Source organism: Globicephala melas, chromosome X (genome assembly GCF_963455315.2).
Source record: "Globicephala melas chromosome X, mGloMel1.2, whole genome shotgun sequence".
NCBI lineage: Eukaryota > Metazoa > Chordata > Mammalia > Artiodactyla > Delphinidae > Globicephala > Globicephala melas.
In genome coordinates this window covers 26,772,699-26,788,614 of record NC_083335.1, presented here as the reverse complement: position 1 = coordinate 26,788,614, position 15,916 = coordinate 26,772,699, and the positions used below count along the sequence as shown (strand labels likewise).

At 40.5% G+C, this 15,916-nt stretch overlaps 1 protein-coding gene across 1 annotated transcript; it reads left to right on the top strand.

Annotated features, from left to right (window-relative positions):
- The first annotated feature begins 461 nt into the window (after positions 1-461).
- Positions 462-15,686, top strand: ZBTB33 (zinc finger and BTB domain containing 33). The gene is made up of 4 exons (XM_030844896.3): positions 462-773; positions 991-1,153; positions 7,608-7,973; positions 11,073-15,686. The coding sequence occupies exon 4, from the start codon at positions 11,075-11,077 to the stop codon at positions 13,091-13,093; it is 2,019 nt and encodes a 672-aa protein (XP_030700756.1). The 5' UTR covers positions 462-773; positions 991-1,153; positions 7,608-7,973; positions 11,073-11,074; the 3' UTR covers positions 13,094-15,686.
- Positions 15,687-15,916: the final 230 nt, after the last annotated feature.

Genomic DNA, 15,916 nt, shown 5'->3' with positions numbered 1-15,916 from the left:
AAACCAATCTGTTCATTCATTCAACACACAATGGTTGAGCTCTTACTAAGTGCTAGGCACTGCGAATTCTGTGATGAGTAAAATCGGGCTCCTCCTTTCCACGAACTCAGTCTAGTGGGGAATAAAAACTTGCTCACAAATGATAACACAACGTAAATAGGTCTGGGACCCTTGGCCATGTCTTCTGCCAGACCAGAGGTGAAAGGGGGTGGAGGGGTCACAGCACCGTATGAAGGAGCCCAAGGATGAGTGAGAATTAAGGGAGAAAAAGGGCAAATAAGGAGCTGTCGTGGGCTGAAGCAAAAGATGGAAATGGGCGCAAAGAAGGTAGAAAATGCTTAATTGGAACCGTTCAGAAGCGGGATGAGAGATGAAGCGAACTCTGAAGGCAAGTGGGCTCCTCAGAGCGAAGGTGCGGCCGCATCACTCACCTCCTCCCGGTCCAGGAGGCTGGGTCCCGGCTCGTCGCTCCCGCAGCGGCGCGAGTGGCGGCAGCGCTCAGCGGACGAGGACGCAGAAGCGGAAGGGGAGCACCGAGGTGCCGAGGGCAGCTCTCGCGAACGACACCGCAAGCCAGGGCCGCAGAGCTGGTTTCGGGAGCCTCGGCTGAGGCCACCCAGCTGATGGCTGAGGCCATTCCGGTCCCCGGGCCGAGAGCAAGAGTGCGAACGAGAGCGGCTGCCCCGCGGGCTCGGGGCTCTTCGACGAACTGCGATGCTTCCCACTCCGGGCCGCGCGAGCGAGACACTCGAGCCATTGTTGCCGCGAAAGAGGTAACACTCTCAAGAGCCCGGGAAGATCTCGGTCTCTTCGGCTCCCAGAACGCGCCGCTGCGCTACCCTCCCCCGCCCAACCAACGCTGAGGAAACCATTCCGGGTACGCCGGCAAAATCCTTCCCCAGGCCTACGTGGCCTCCCGCCGACGTGAAAGGGGTGTGTGCATCCGTGTAAATAAACCGCCGCTGCAATCGGTTTCTCTCATCCTTCCAGTTCCTCAGGAGGCGCGCCAGGTCCAAGTTGGATCGGAGACCGTGTTTTTCTCAGCCTCGTACTTGAAATGACCGAAAGGAAGGATGACAGACCACAAGATACATTTCACTGAGTGGCCGTATCACCAACACAGTCAATTCTGCTTGTGTTCCAGGTGCCTTCTGTGCGTGTGTGTTACATAGTCTATACTATTGGATGCTTTTACTGTTTCTCGTGTGTGTGTATGTATGTACATACGTACATATACATAATATCAATATATGCACAGATGTGGGCGTCTATGTACATGTAGAATATATAGGAATGGCTCAAATCGAATTACATATTTTTTTGAGTCTATCCTGATTTCAAATAAAAATCTAAGTGGGACGAGAAGAAAAAGCACCAAGTATTCAAAGTATTTCCTATGCAGCTGACAGTGTTTTTATTTTAGTGTTGTCAGATTTAGCAAAAAGAAAAAAAATACAGTAGGTTCGCTTACATTTGAATTTCAGCTAAACAATGAATAATGTTTTAGTATAAGTATGTCCCATACAATAATAATGCACTATTAACTATTTTCTACTAAAGATGAGGAGATAGCCAATATTATACCTCCTCCCTCCTCTCCCACCACCTCTAAAATTTATTCCTTATATTCTAAGGCTTTTCACTTGTTGTTAGAGAAAATGGATTGGGAAGCAGCCCCTGGTATCTGGAAGCTGACTAGCGCTCAGGCCATGTTCTTCTGTTGGACGTAAACTCACAGAACACCAATCTAAGACAAGGTCACTAGATGACTGACAACGTGAGACGAAATAAGACCACTTCATAATTTTGTCTAAGCACAGACAAAAAAAAAGTCACTGTGCCACCCAGAAAACACCAAACACCCCCTCTCTTGGCCAAAATGGGTGACTGCTACTTTATCAATTACAGCTTTATCTTTGCCCTAGTCTGCCCTCCCTATGTATGAGGTTATTGAGATGCCCAATCATACAATTGCCCCTGCTTTCTGACAGCATCTGATTTAGAGCGAACTGCCACTTCCTTAGACCCTCCCGTAAATCACTCAAATACTATAGTAGGTTCTTTCTAACATTCTCTTACTGAAACACCCCATGGTTCCCTATGGTGTTCATTCTCCCTGCCTGCAAAGAATAATAAACCCAACTTGTCAGCTATGAGTAAGTTCCTGATGGTCTTTGGTTGAAGGGCATTGACATGTTCCACTGCCTAGAGTGCTCTTCCCCAGATATTTGCATGGCTCTTTCCCTTAGTTCATTCCGTTCTTTGCTCATCCATCATCTTTTCAGAGAGGTCGTCCCTGACCACACTATTTACAATAGCACCCTCATTATTCTCTCCCCCTTTATGCTATTTATTTTTCTTCATAGCACTCATTACTATCTGATATTATGTTATATATTTAGATAATATGTTTACTGTATGTCTCTCCCATTAGAATCTAAGTTTCATGAAGACTGCGACTTCATCTTGATGATGATTGTATCCACAGTGTGTAGAGCATTGCCTGGCACGGAGTAGGTACTAAGTGATATGTATTTAATGAACAAATGAATGAATGGATTTTTATTGTGTCAGGGTTTATAATAGTTTCATTCTATCACATATTCATAACCTTGTTGTTTGGTCTTAGTCCTCCATTTACATAGACTGGCGCACTGCAAAATGTCCATTCTTAATTCTTCATTTTGACTCATTTCTTATCAGATTTGATTTCATATTGCCAAGTAATTTTTCACAAAGGACACATTTGTAGTATATTCTCTCAACTTTTTTCATATTCGAAATAAGCTACCTGTTGCTTTTGGGGGGTAGATTGTATTATTGTCGGCAATATCCACTTCCTTTTTCTCAGTAGGAGGGTTATATATCCCTATCCAATTGACTTTAGAAGAAAAGGAGAATCAACTGTATCAAACAAGTCACTTAAAGAGAGAATTGTTGGGATAAAGCAGAAAAGGGGAGAGTGATGAAAAAGCAAACATATATTTAGAACTTACTGGGTTCCAGACACTCATTCCTTCAATATTAAGTAACCATATCTGTCTATCATCTACCATCAAGGCAGGCTTCACAAACATGTTAGTGTTTGAGTTGTGTCTTTCTTGAAGACCAGGCACTTGCCAAACAACAGGAGAGGCACAGTGTGAATACAAAAGGAATGGTTATTACAGGCTTAGGGTTCCAGGCACAGACATGAAAGCAGTAAACACCATGTCATATTTTGGAAACTGTACACAGTTTGACACTATCGGTAGTTAACTCATTTAATCCTCAAAACAACTCTATGGGAAGGTATTATTATCTCTATTTTACATATGAAGAATCAGGCTCAAGGTCACACAGCTAAGTGGGAGTACCAGAATCCCAACCCACTCACATCTGCCCAAGTCTTTGTTATTTCCACTATACCTTACTGTGGTTTCTTTTTATACTTGTGTAGTGACCTTACTAAATCTGTGTAGCTAAGCATAACTCAGTGGAAGGGCTCTAGGACTGAATGAATGCCGTTTTTTATCTTTTTAAAAATTTATTTATTTATTTATTTATTTTTGGCTGCATTGGGTCTTCGTTGCTGCACGTGGGCTTTCTCTAGTTGCGGCGAGCCGGGGCTACTCTTCATTGCGGTGCGCGGACTTCTCATTGCGGTGGCTTCTCTTGTTGTATAGCATGGGCTCTAGGCGCGTGGGCTTCAGTAGTTGTGGCACGCGTGCTCAGCAGTTGTGGCTCGCGGGCTCTGGAGCGCAGGCTCAGTAGTTGTGGTGCACAGGCTTAGTTGCTCCGTGGCACGTGGGATCTTCCTGGACCTGGGCTCGAACCCGTGTCACCTACATTGGCAGGCAGATTCTTAACCGCTGCGCCACCAGGGAAGTCCTGGTTTTTTATCTTTTATTGTCATCAATTAATATATATTAAGCATCCACAAGATTCTTGACATTTTAATACAGGAGAGGACAGTTGCTGGCCTCATGGAATTCATAATCAAGTTCAAAAAAGGCAAAGGCAAGCAAACTGACACATGGTTATAAAACCTGATTCCATTATCAGCCAATCAAAAATCTTTTTAGAATGTGAAACAATTGATACCTCCAAATCCATTTGATAAAGGTTCTTGTCTTTAAAAGCTACTATGTTGTTTGAAGTAGGGTTAAGCCTTCAGATAAAAAGAAAGTGAAAGGTGAAATAACTTGTTGAGAAACAGAAAATTAATGAAACTTTCCAAAGACCTTGTCCCAAAAGCAGCTGTTAAGGCCACTCAGATTTCTTGGTCTGCTCTGCTTTTCCTACCAAAAAATTCCTTTCCTGATCATTGGATCCCCTTTAATTATAGGTAACTTTTTTCTTTTTAAATTTTTTTTAATTTGAAGTATAGTTGATTTACAATATTGTGTTAGTTTCAAGTGTACAACAAAGTGATTCAGTTATTTATATATATATATTAGTTTTTTCAGATTATTTTCCATTATAGGTTATTATGAGATATTGAGTATTGTTCCCTGTGTTATACAGAAAATCCTTGTTGCTTATATACTTTATACATGGTAGTGTGCATCTATTAATCCCATACTCCCAGTTTGTCCCTCCCCCTCTCCCTCTACCCTTTGGTAACCATGAGTTTGTTTTCTATGTCTGTGAGTCTGTTTCTGTTTCGTATATAGATTCATCTGTATTATTTTTAGATTCCATATATAAGTGATATCATATAGTATTTGTCTTTGATTTATTTCACTAAGCATAATACTCTCTAGGTCCATCCATGTTGCTGCAAATGGCAATATTTCCTTCTTTTTTATGGTTGAATAATAATATTCCATTGTATATATATATGTACCACATCTCTAAGCCAATCATCTGTTGATGGGCATTTGGATTGTTTCCATGTCTTGGCTTTTGTAAATAGTGCTGCTATGAACATTGGGGTGCGTGTATCTTTTTGAATTAGAGTTTTTGTTTTTTTACTGATATATACCCAGAAGTGGAATTGCTGGATCACATAGTAGTTCTATTTTTAGTTTTTTAAGGAACCTCCATACTGTTTTCCATAGTGGCTGCATCAATTTATGTTCTCACCAACAGTGTACAAGGATTCCCTTTTCTCCACACCTTCTCCAGCATTTATTATTTGTAGACTTTTTGATGACAGCCATCCTGAATGGTGTGAGGTGTTATCTCATTGTGGTTTTGATTTGCATTTCTCTAATAATTAGTGGTGTTGAGCATCTTTTTTTGTGCCTATTGGCCATCTGTATGTCTTCTTTGGAAAAATGTCTATTTAGGTGTTCTGCCCATGTTTTTGATTGGGTTGTTTGTTTTTTGGATATTGAGTTGTATGAGTTGTTTTTATATTTTGGATATTAACTCCTTGTCAGTTGCATTGTTTGAAAATATTTTCTCCCATTCTTTTAGTTTTGTTGATGGTTTCCTTTGCTGTGCATAAGCTTTTAAGTTTGATTAGGTCCCATTTATTTTTGCTTTTATTTCTTTTGCCTTGGGAGACTGAGCTAAGAAAATATTGCTACGATTTATGTCAAAGAATGTTTCACCTATGTACCTTTCTAGGAGTTTTATGGTGTCATGTCTTACATTTAGGTTTGTAAACCATTTTGAGTTTGTTTTTGTATATGGTGTGAGGGAGTGTTCTAATTTCACTGATTTACATGTAGCTGTCCAGCTTTCCCAACACCACTTGTTGAAGAGACTGTCCTTTCTCCATTGTATATTCTTGCCTCTTTTGTCATAGATTAATTGACCTTAGGTGCATGGGTTATAGGTAGCTTTTAAATTTTAGCTTAGTTTTTGCTGAGTTAGGGGCTGAGCGACATGGACAGAAGGGAAGAGACAGTTTCCTGCACTTCGAAGTAATAGGCCTTCATCATACCTCAGTTGTGGCTCCACACTTTTAAAGCCCTTTCAGGAAAGGGACAAAGGGAAGGCAATTCTGTTGGGGGCCTTGGTGTTGTTGGTGCTGGTGCAAAAGAAAATGTATTGCATCTTACAATTTACTGAGAGGTAACCAACACACATTTGATATCAAGAGTGGCAGCTACTGCCACTGTGATCTGTATTTCAAAGAAATGTCTCATTTTAGTTTTAGTCAACTAAGCTACTGAAAGATAAATAGATCCTAAACTTTCAAAATGTACTTTGTCTTATTTCCTAATTTTTTTTTTTTTTGCTACTAAATTTTGGGGGAGGATGACTCAGAAAAATGGTCATTAATCTGCTAACTAGTTTTGTTAAATGCTCAGTTACCAGGAAAATACTACCATCTGTCTTCGTTTCTTTTACAACAGCACACTCCTATTTTCCATGAAATGTTTTTATATTAAACAATAAAACTTTCATAATTTTAAGGCATAATCAAAAACTAATAATGCAGTAATTCCCACATAGATTGTTTTCCCACAATACCAAACCTTGGAGAAACGCCTAAGGAATTTCATTTGGATTTCTTATCTCCATGTGAAAATACAGCTGTATTACACTACTTTGATGTTATGCTATGTGGCTTTACTTTATTGAGGAGAATGTAGAATAGATGAGAGATCGATAGATGATGACATCTTTGTCTGATTTTATGTTGAAGAAAATTAGAGATAGTGAGTAGCCTGGTGGACATTCCAACTGAATGGTAAATAAGTGCCAATTCAAGTTTTTGGAAACTGATGCAATATTATCCTATACGTATTTTTTAAAAGAAAATGAAGGTAGTGCATGGCTCTAGTTGTTGAAGAAAATGCTGCTATTTTGTTCTTTAGTTGAATATGATCAATAACCAGCCTAAAGGGAAATATTTTGCTCTCCAAACACCCATCCCATTGCTCCATTCATCGTGGTACTCAGTCGGAAGTGTATTACGAGAAGAGTTTTTAAAATTAGCACAACTCATTCATATATTCATTCACTAAACAATTATTGAACACCTACCATGTGTCAGACAGTAAAGCCCTCTGAGGAGGAAATGCTATGTAAATAAGAATAATAAATTAACAATGCAAGTGTTAATATTATTTATCTTTCAAGATGCAGCTCAAATTCAGTTTGCTACTCCTTTCTCTGTGTTCTGTACCTTACAAATATTTTGTCGATGTTTGAGTACCTATCTACTGAGCTCTTTGAAAAGGTAGAGACCTTGGTTTATTCATTTTTGTATTCCACAGAACCTAGCATAAGATTTGGTACAGATCAAACAGGTGGTCAGAAAACGATAGTTGAAATGAAGGAATTAACATAGTGTTGCATCATTTAGTATTCAGTTAAGAAGATAGTACTTGTCCAAAAACTGAATTTATTTCTTCAAAGTATATATTATAATGCAGTTGTCATCGTGTTATCCTAGAACTTGGATTATCATAAATCATAATGAGTCGATACATTGTTTGATTATATTTATTCTGATTATATTTCAAGGTGGTTTATCATCTAACAGGCTATTAAATAGAGCAGTTTCAAACTTTCAAAAGAAATGAAACCCGTCTAGTCTCTCAGTTTTTACTCCCTAGAAGCTTACACGGAACGTAGACGAAAGCGACTACCTTCCCTCGCATCCCAACCGTTTGTGACCGCATTACCCCATCTTTCCTTTTTCCCACCCTTTCGCCCTCCGGAAGGGGCCGAGCTCCCCCGGTACTTCCCAGTCTTCCTCCGCCCCCTGCGGAAGGAGCCGAAGGCGGAGTGGGACGCCGAAGCGGCGCGGCCTAACGCTCGGGCCCCTCCGGAAAGAGCCGAACCGCACTCGGAAGAGGAGGGCGCCTTTGCCTTTGGCGCCTCGCCCCCGCGCGGTGCCCTCTGTCGGCGGCTTGGGGCAGCTGTGGCAGTGGTGGCGGCGGGAGGCGGTAGCCGCGTCGACGTCGACCAAGACTGGAGCGACGTTTAAAGAAGGAGCCGAGTCGCCGCGGAGTCCGGCTTCTGGTTGTTGGAGGACTCCCACCCTTCCGCGCGGCCCGACGACGAGAAGCTGCAGCGCCGGGAAGCAGGTGAGGAGCCGGCCGCGACCCGGGAGGGGGCGAGGGATCGCGCCTGCTTCCTCCGTCCCTGGGCCGCGCCTGCCTTCGCTTTCTCCTCACTTGAACCAGGAAGCGGCGGAGACGGAGGCTCCGCTCCTCCGGCCCTTTCTTTGTGTGGGCCCGGGAGCGAAGGAGGGGACGAACCGGGAGGGCCGCGGCGCGGTCCCCTCCGCCGTCAGGGGCCGAGGGTCTGCCGGCGCCCGGGGTAGGCCCGGAGCGTGGGGAGCCCACCGCGGAGAACCGCTCGGCGTTTTCCTCGCCCCTCTGCCTGCCTTTTTTGCGCCTCTTTTCCCCTCCTAGCCCTTTGATTTAGAGCTTTTCGGCCTGGCCCATCCTCCCCTTCCGTCCCCTTCCCAGGGCATAACAATGCCGCCTGCTTGGCCTCATCCCCTCCCAACACCCCACCCTCCGGTTCGCCACCTTCTACTTTCCCCGGCTCGCCTCGCCTTACTACCCCCGCCCTGACTGTGCTGGCTGGACCTCCATCTGTATTTGCGAGAAGCTGCTTTTCCGCGTGAATGGGGGTTAAAAACCTCGGTTGCAGCCGGCCGGGTGCGAATGGGAAGAGGGGGTGGAAGGAGGAAGATGGGGTTCAGCTGCCGCAGGGAGCCGCGTGTCGGTTGTTTCAGTCTCGCGGGTGGTGTTTCTCTTTCCCACCTTCACCTGCCCTCGGTCAAGGATTTGTCTCACAGGAATGAGGAACGGCTTTTCCACAGTCGGGTCGCAAATCTTGGTTAGGGTGGGTTCAGACCGATTTGTGCTGTTCCTGGGTCCACCTTAACAGGGAAGAGGAGGTAACCTAAACAACAAAATGAAACCAAGTCCCGGTGTCACCTGGACACGTACATTTAAATCATTCCCCCATTGGGAACACCCATGTGCAAACGACAAAAATAGTGGGACCGTATTCAGAAAACCTATCTATCCACTGAAAAGGGACTTGTGTCGAAATCCCCATATTTCGGTAGCCCAGGTTGCTGGCTCGCTGTCCAAAGGTCACCCTTTCTGATGAATGCCTTTATGGTAACCTGGAATTCCTTGGTACCGTTAACAAGCAATGCCTTATAACATGATGTTTTAAATCCTTGATTTCTAGACTTTTCTCCTATTTTTTGTTTTTAAGCTATTATTTTGAAAAATTTAGAAGATATTTGAGACGCCCTGTCTTCCACGTGTATATAACTTAAGAACTGTGACAGTGGTACTACTTTGGTAACTCTAAAGAGAAAGAATATTAGCAATAAAAAGTGTTTCTTTACCAAAAGTACTTATCAACTAATTTTTCCCCCGCTTATCTATTTTATTTTATTTTATTATTTTTCAACATCTTTATTGGAGTATAATTGCTTTACAATGTTTAGTTTCTGCTGTACAGCAAAGTGAATCAGCTATACATATACATATATCCCCATATCCCCTCCCTCTTGCGTCTCCCTCCCACCCTCCCTATCGCACCCCTCTAGGTGGTCACAAAGCACCGAGCTGATCTCCCTGTGCTATGCGGCTGCTTCGCACTAGCAATCTGTTTTACATTTGGTAGTGTGTATATGTCCATGCCACTCTCTCACTTCATCCCAGCTTAACCTTCCCTCTCCCCGTGTCCTCAAGTCCATTCTCTACGTCTGCGTCTTTATTCCTGTCCTGCCCCTAGGTTCATCAGAACCATTTTTTTTTTAAGATTCCATATATATGTGTTAGCATACGGTATTTGTTTTTCTCTTTCTGACTTACTTCACTCTGTATGACAGACTCTGGGTCCATCCACCTCATTACAAATAACTCAATTTGTTTCTTTTTATGGCTGAGTAATATTCCATTGTATATATGTGCCACATCTTCTTAATCCATTCATCTGTCGATGGACACTTAGGTTGCTTCCATGTCCTGGCTATTGTAAATAGAGCTGCAGTGAACATTGTGGTACATGACTCTTTTTGAATTATGGTTTTCTCAGGTCAACTAATTTTTAATTATATATACATGTATTTATTTATCTATTTATTTATTTAAATTCCGTGTCATTGTTATTGGATATATCTTCTGCAAAGTGCCAAAAATTGTTTTGGGGGTGGTACACAGCAATACTATTTATTGACAGTCCCCCTCCCCTTTTTTTCTAGAGTGATGTCTGCTCTATTCCAGTAAGTTTATATCTTAATTTTCACTAGTTCATTTGGTGTGAAGAAAGTTCTCATATCAATGCTCATAATTCTTTACCAACAAAATTCAATGTTTTGTGTTTTCATGCAAATGAGCTTTAAGAAATGGTAAACTTTTCTTTTCCTTTGTTTTATTTTTTCACAACAGCATCTGTTGACTTCATTTGGCACTCTGTTTAACATTCCATCTCTGGAGATTGTAAGGGTAGGCAGGTGAGGGGAAGTGGCAAGGGGAAGAAGAAAGAGGAGAGGGTAAGAAAGGTGTTTCATAGTTTATCCAGATGAGGCATCCCAATCAAAGTAAGAATAGAAAAATAATAGAGGTAATAATTGCCAGTGTTTATAAATTCTGATTTAGTCACTGGCTGCAGGGAATAGCTGTTGAATATGTTCTTAAAGATAAGTTAAAATTTAGGAAGACTACATATTTTGGACTCAGTGTTGCACACACCAAGCTTTTCTGACATTCAAAACATTCATTTACAGGTGAAATAACTTTTATGTGTTCATGATGAAGATTTTTCTTAAAGTTTTAAGACAGTTAAAAATTAACTCTTAACTCTTCTTGAGGAGAAAATCCAAAATTGGAACTAAGAAAATTAATTTTAGTCTTTAAAACTAGCCTAGTGGTGATGCATGAATCTAAGATTCAAAGGAAGAGATTAATGTTCAAATCTGTAGATCAATTTAAAACTGGCTTGTCTCTTCTCAGGGGAAAGTCATGAGATTTGACATGTGGTCCAAAAACCAGCCTGTAAGAATAATTTATATAAAAACCAAAAAGTTATATCAAACTTCGGGTAAATCTCCAGTAAACTAGTTAATGATGCTGTAGCTGAAATTCTGAATGATGAAGTGCTTTTGTCCTTCTTTCCTAATCTCCCATCCTCCCCCTCCCTTTCTCTTACAGGCATGGAGAGTAGAAAACTGATTTCTGCTACAGACATTCAATACTCTGGCAGTCTGCTGAACTCCTTGAATGAGCAACGCGGCCATGGACTCTTCTGTGATGTTACCGTTATTGTGGAAGACCGAAAATTCCGAGCCCACAGGAACATCCTTTCAGCTTCTAGTACTTACTTCCATCAGCTCTTCTCAGTTGCTGGGCAAGTTGTTGAACTGAGCTTTATAAGAGCAGAGATCTTTGCAGAAATTCTCAATTATATCTATAGTTCTAAAATTGTTCGTGTTAGATCAGATTTACTTGATGAGTTAATTAAATCAGGGCAGTTATTAGGAGTTAAATTTATAGCAGAGCTTGGTGTCCCATTGTCACAGGTTAAAAGCATCTCAGGTACAGCTCAGGATGGTAATGCAGAAACCTTACCTCCTGGTTCTAGTGACAAGAACCTTGAAATACAAAAATCAAAAGATGAAGCCCAAGAAAATGGGGCCACTATAATGCCAATTATAACAGAGTCTTTTTCCTTATCTGCTGAAGATTATGAGATGAAAAAGATCATTGTTACCGATTCAGATGATGACGACGATGACGTCATTTTCTGCTCTGAGATTCTGCCTGCAAAGGAGACTTTGCCAAGTACCAATACAGTGGCAGAGGTCCAGCCTAACCCAGGCTCTGTTGCTATTTCAGATGTTGCACCTTGTGCGAGCAATAGCTCTCCCCCTTTAACAAATATCACACCTACTCAGAAACTTCCTACTTCTGTGAATCAGGCAACTCTGAACCAAACACAAGGAAGTGAAAAATTATTGGTATCCTCGGCCCCAACACATCTGACTCCCAACATCATTTTATTAAATCAGACATCACTTACTACACCACCAAATGTCAGTTCTTCACTTCCAAATCATATGTCTCCTTCAATCAATGTACTTGTGCAGAATCAGCAGCCACCAAACAATGCTGTTTTAACAGGAAACAAGGCCAATGAAGAGGAGGAGGAGGAAATTATAGATGATGATGATGACACTATTAGCTCCAGTCCAGACTCGGCGGTCAGTAATACATCTTTGGTCCCACAGGCTGAGATCCCCCCAAATACCGCTTTTGATGGATCGTTGATACAGAAGATGCAGATTCCTACACTTCTGCAAGAGCCACTTTCTAATTCTTTAAAAATTTCAGATATAATTACTAGAAACACTAATGATCCAGGTTTAGGATCAAAACATCTAATGGAGGGTCAGAAGATTATTACTTTAGATACAGCTACTGAAATTGAAGGCTTGTCGACGGGTTGCAAGGTTTATGCAAATATTGGTGAAGATACTTATGATATAGTGATCCCTGTCAAAGATGACCCTGACGAAGGGGAGGCCAGACTTGAGAATGAGATACCAAAAACATCTAGCAGTGAGACGGCAAATAAACGTATGAAGGTAAAACATGATGATCACTATGAGTTAATAGTAGATGGAAGGGTCTATTATATCTGTATTGTATGCAAAAGGTCGTATGTCTGTCTGACAAGCTTGCGGAGACATTTTAACATTCATTCTTGGGAGAAGAAGTATCCTTGCCGTTACTGTGAGAAGGTATTTCCTCTTGCAGAATATCGCACAAAGCATGAAATTCATCACACAGGGGAGAGAAGGTATCAGTGTTTGGCCTGTGGCAAGTCTTTCATCAACTATCAGTTTATGTCTTCACACATAAAGTCAGTTCATAGTCAAGATCCTTCTGGAGACTCAAAGCTTTATCGTTTACATCCATGCAGGTCTTTACAGATCAGACAATATGCATACCTTTCTGATAAGTCAGGCACCATGCCTGTCATGAAGGATGATGGTATTGGGTATAAGGTTGATGCTGGGAAAGAACCTCCAGTAGGGACCACATCTACTCCTCAGAACAAGCCAATGACCTGGGAAGATATTTTTATTCAGCAGGAAAATGATTCAATTTTTAAACAGAATGTAACAGATGGCAGTACTGAGTTTGAATTTATAATACCAGAATCTTATTGAACTCCTTTGAAATATCAGAAAGTTTTGGTTTGGATTAAGGGTCAGGGCTTTCAGAAGACCTGTAAAACAAAGGTGAAAACAAGTTGATTTGATCTGCCATGTCATCTGAAGGTAGTCTAGTTGGATTATTTGTTGATAATTTTTTAGAAGCAAATTATTCTGAAAGTTTGAATAGAGATTGAGAAGTTTTTCCCCCCCAAGTATCCATTTTTATAGTTAGCTTTCAGCACATTTAAAAGAGGCAAAAAGAAAAAAAAAGCTTGGAGAGATAGTTTCCTGAATAGAATTTGAAGCAGTCTGAATGTTCTTTGAAAATAACTGGAGTTATTAGCATACCCTAGTATATCTTGCAACTTTCCCCTTCCGTGTTAGCACTTTACTGATGATTCTCAATTTTCTTATTATTGAGACTATAAATGTGTCGTGTCTTATATATGGCATAAAAAGTAAACAAGAACTTCTAAAGTTGTCCTGGAAATTTTCAGAATAAATCTCTGCTTGGTTGTGTATTCTGCTAACCCAAATGGATAGCAACCTCCTGCCCCTCATGAAAATGGCCGTGCAGACAAATCTCTCATTTGAACAATGAAGTAGTTTTAGCTAATTAGAATTAAACCTTGCTTTTATTGCCATAGTCTGGAAAAGACCTGTGGCTGGACTACTGTATATATACCTTTGCAGTGTGGTTTCCATGGGCAAAAATACTAAAGGAAAACAAATCTCTGTAGTGCAGACAGGAAGAGGTGAAATGATCTGTCGCATTTGTTTTGAATTCTGCACTCTTATATGATAGCGACAGAGAATGGAAGTAAATGGAGATTTCCTTTTTGCTTGTTATGGTTAAAAATATTCCCATGACATTTTTCAAATTTTGAATCTGAAAGCCACCAAATTAATCTTTATGTATAAATCTTTATAAATGACAAATTTCACAAATGAGACGCCTGTATATTTTGGGCGGGAGGCTACTGGCATATATTTTTAAATGTTCATATTACTTAGAATCTCTAATAGGAAGTTTTTATTTGACATAGTTGAGTCAGTGATCTAGTATTTTCCTTTCAGCAAGACCTTTTAGGTTTTTACTCCTTCTAAAATAAGTTCCATTCCATCTGCAAATTGCTGCAGTATTATAGCATTCAGAAGCTATACATGGAAGTTAAATAGGCTTGTTGATTCCCATTTATCTTGAGAACAATAAATACCACCTTTCTCCCTTTTAAAATGACACATATTTAAACACTTAGAAAATAAAGTAAAAACTTATTGAAGTGCTAGTACTAAAAGGGAAGCAGGTTGGAACAAATATATAGCCTAGCATTTATAACAGGATTGACTTGTCGAACTTCTGTAAATGAATTTTTGCAAAGGAAAAAAATTAATAGATATTGAAAAAGATTGTTGTGCATAGTTATTAGTCATTTGTAACCTTGCTTAAGTATTTCTTAATTCAACATAGATATTTTCTTTCTCCTTAACCATGTATTTTTGAAAATAGTCTATTTCTTGACTTTGAACTTAAAGCTTTAATCATAATTTCTCATGTATACGTCATTCTTACAGTAATCTAGACTTGAAGATAATGGTTTCAGTGTTTCTTAAGATGGTAGCTGAGGGTATCAGGCATCAGTATTTGCAGTAATATGAGAAGAAAGAAAAATAATATACTCCTTTGCTTTACCAAGGATTAGAATGATGTGCATCTTTCCGTTTTCTGTTCTGTGAGTTGAGACCTTAAGACCATTTTGTAAACTAATCCTTGGAAATTTTTAAATTACCTTACAACTTAAGAGTCTGATCTCTGGAATTGCAATATCTGTTTCCTTTCTTTGTAGGTACTGATAACATTACTCTTTGACTATAGGGTACACTCTGAAATCTTTTCAGTGGAAATTTGTTTGTTTCATTAATGCTGTTTTACCAGTTAGACATAATTCTTCTACAAGTGTGAATGATACTGATATCAGCAGAGCTTCCAGTCCTTTCAGACTAAACTGCTAGGTAAATTAGTTTGTCATAATAAAACTTGGTGGTTTCTACAAGGCCATTATGACAAACCAGGAGTTAATTCTATAATGGAAAACTATCCATTCTTAATTATCTGGATATAATTATTTGCTGCTGCTGTGCTCTATGTAAATTCTGAGGGTGAAATTTCAACTTGGCCTACTGAAGGTATCTTCTAGAGTTTTTTGGGAGGAGGAAAACTGGAAAAATCACTTTAAATTGTATTTTTGCCAGAAGACTTTTACTTGCATGTATGTCAGGGTCTTCTGTTTTTCTACAAGTCTCTATATACAAAGTTCAGAATTCATGCAGAATACTCCTTTGGGATTAAAACCATTCACCCCCAATATTTATGGGGTTGGAAATCTGTGGCAAGAGGCTGTTCAAAGCTTGTCATGGGGTGTTCCTATTTTATACTTAGTTTTCTGGCAATTGAACTTCCTTTTTTTCCTTTTAAGTTGGCTTCAGATTTGCTCCTATGCTAAATTACCTATAAATATTCTGGATAGGAACTTTGAAATAGCAATTTGTTAAAAGATGACAAAATGAAAGTGCTCAAACAAAGCAAAGATTTTTTTTTTTTTTTTTTTTTTTTTTTTGCGGTACGCGGGCCTCTCACTGTTGTGGCCTCTCCCGTTGCGGAGCAACAGGCTCCGGACGCGCAGGCTCAGCGGCCATGGCTCACGGGCCCAGCTGCTCCGCGGCATGTGGGATCTTCCCGGACCGGGGCACGAACCCGTGTCCCCTGCATCGGCAGGCGGACTCTCAACCACTGAGCCACCAGGGAAGCCCCTAAGCAAAGATTTTTAAATGTTG

What these genes read in the sequence shown, in the direction of transcription:
- ZBTB33 (XM_030844896.3), top strand. Translation starts at nt 11,075, where the DNA reads ATGGAGAGTAGAAAACTGATTTCTGCTACAGACATTCAATACTCTGGC.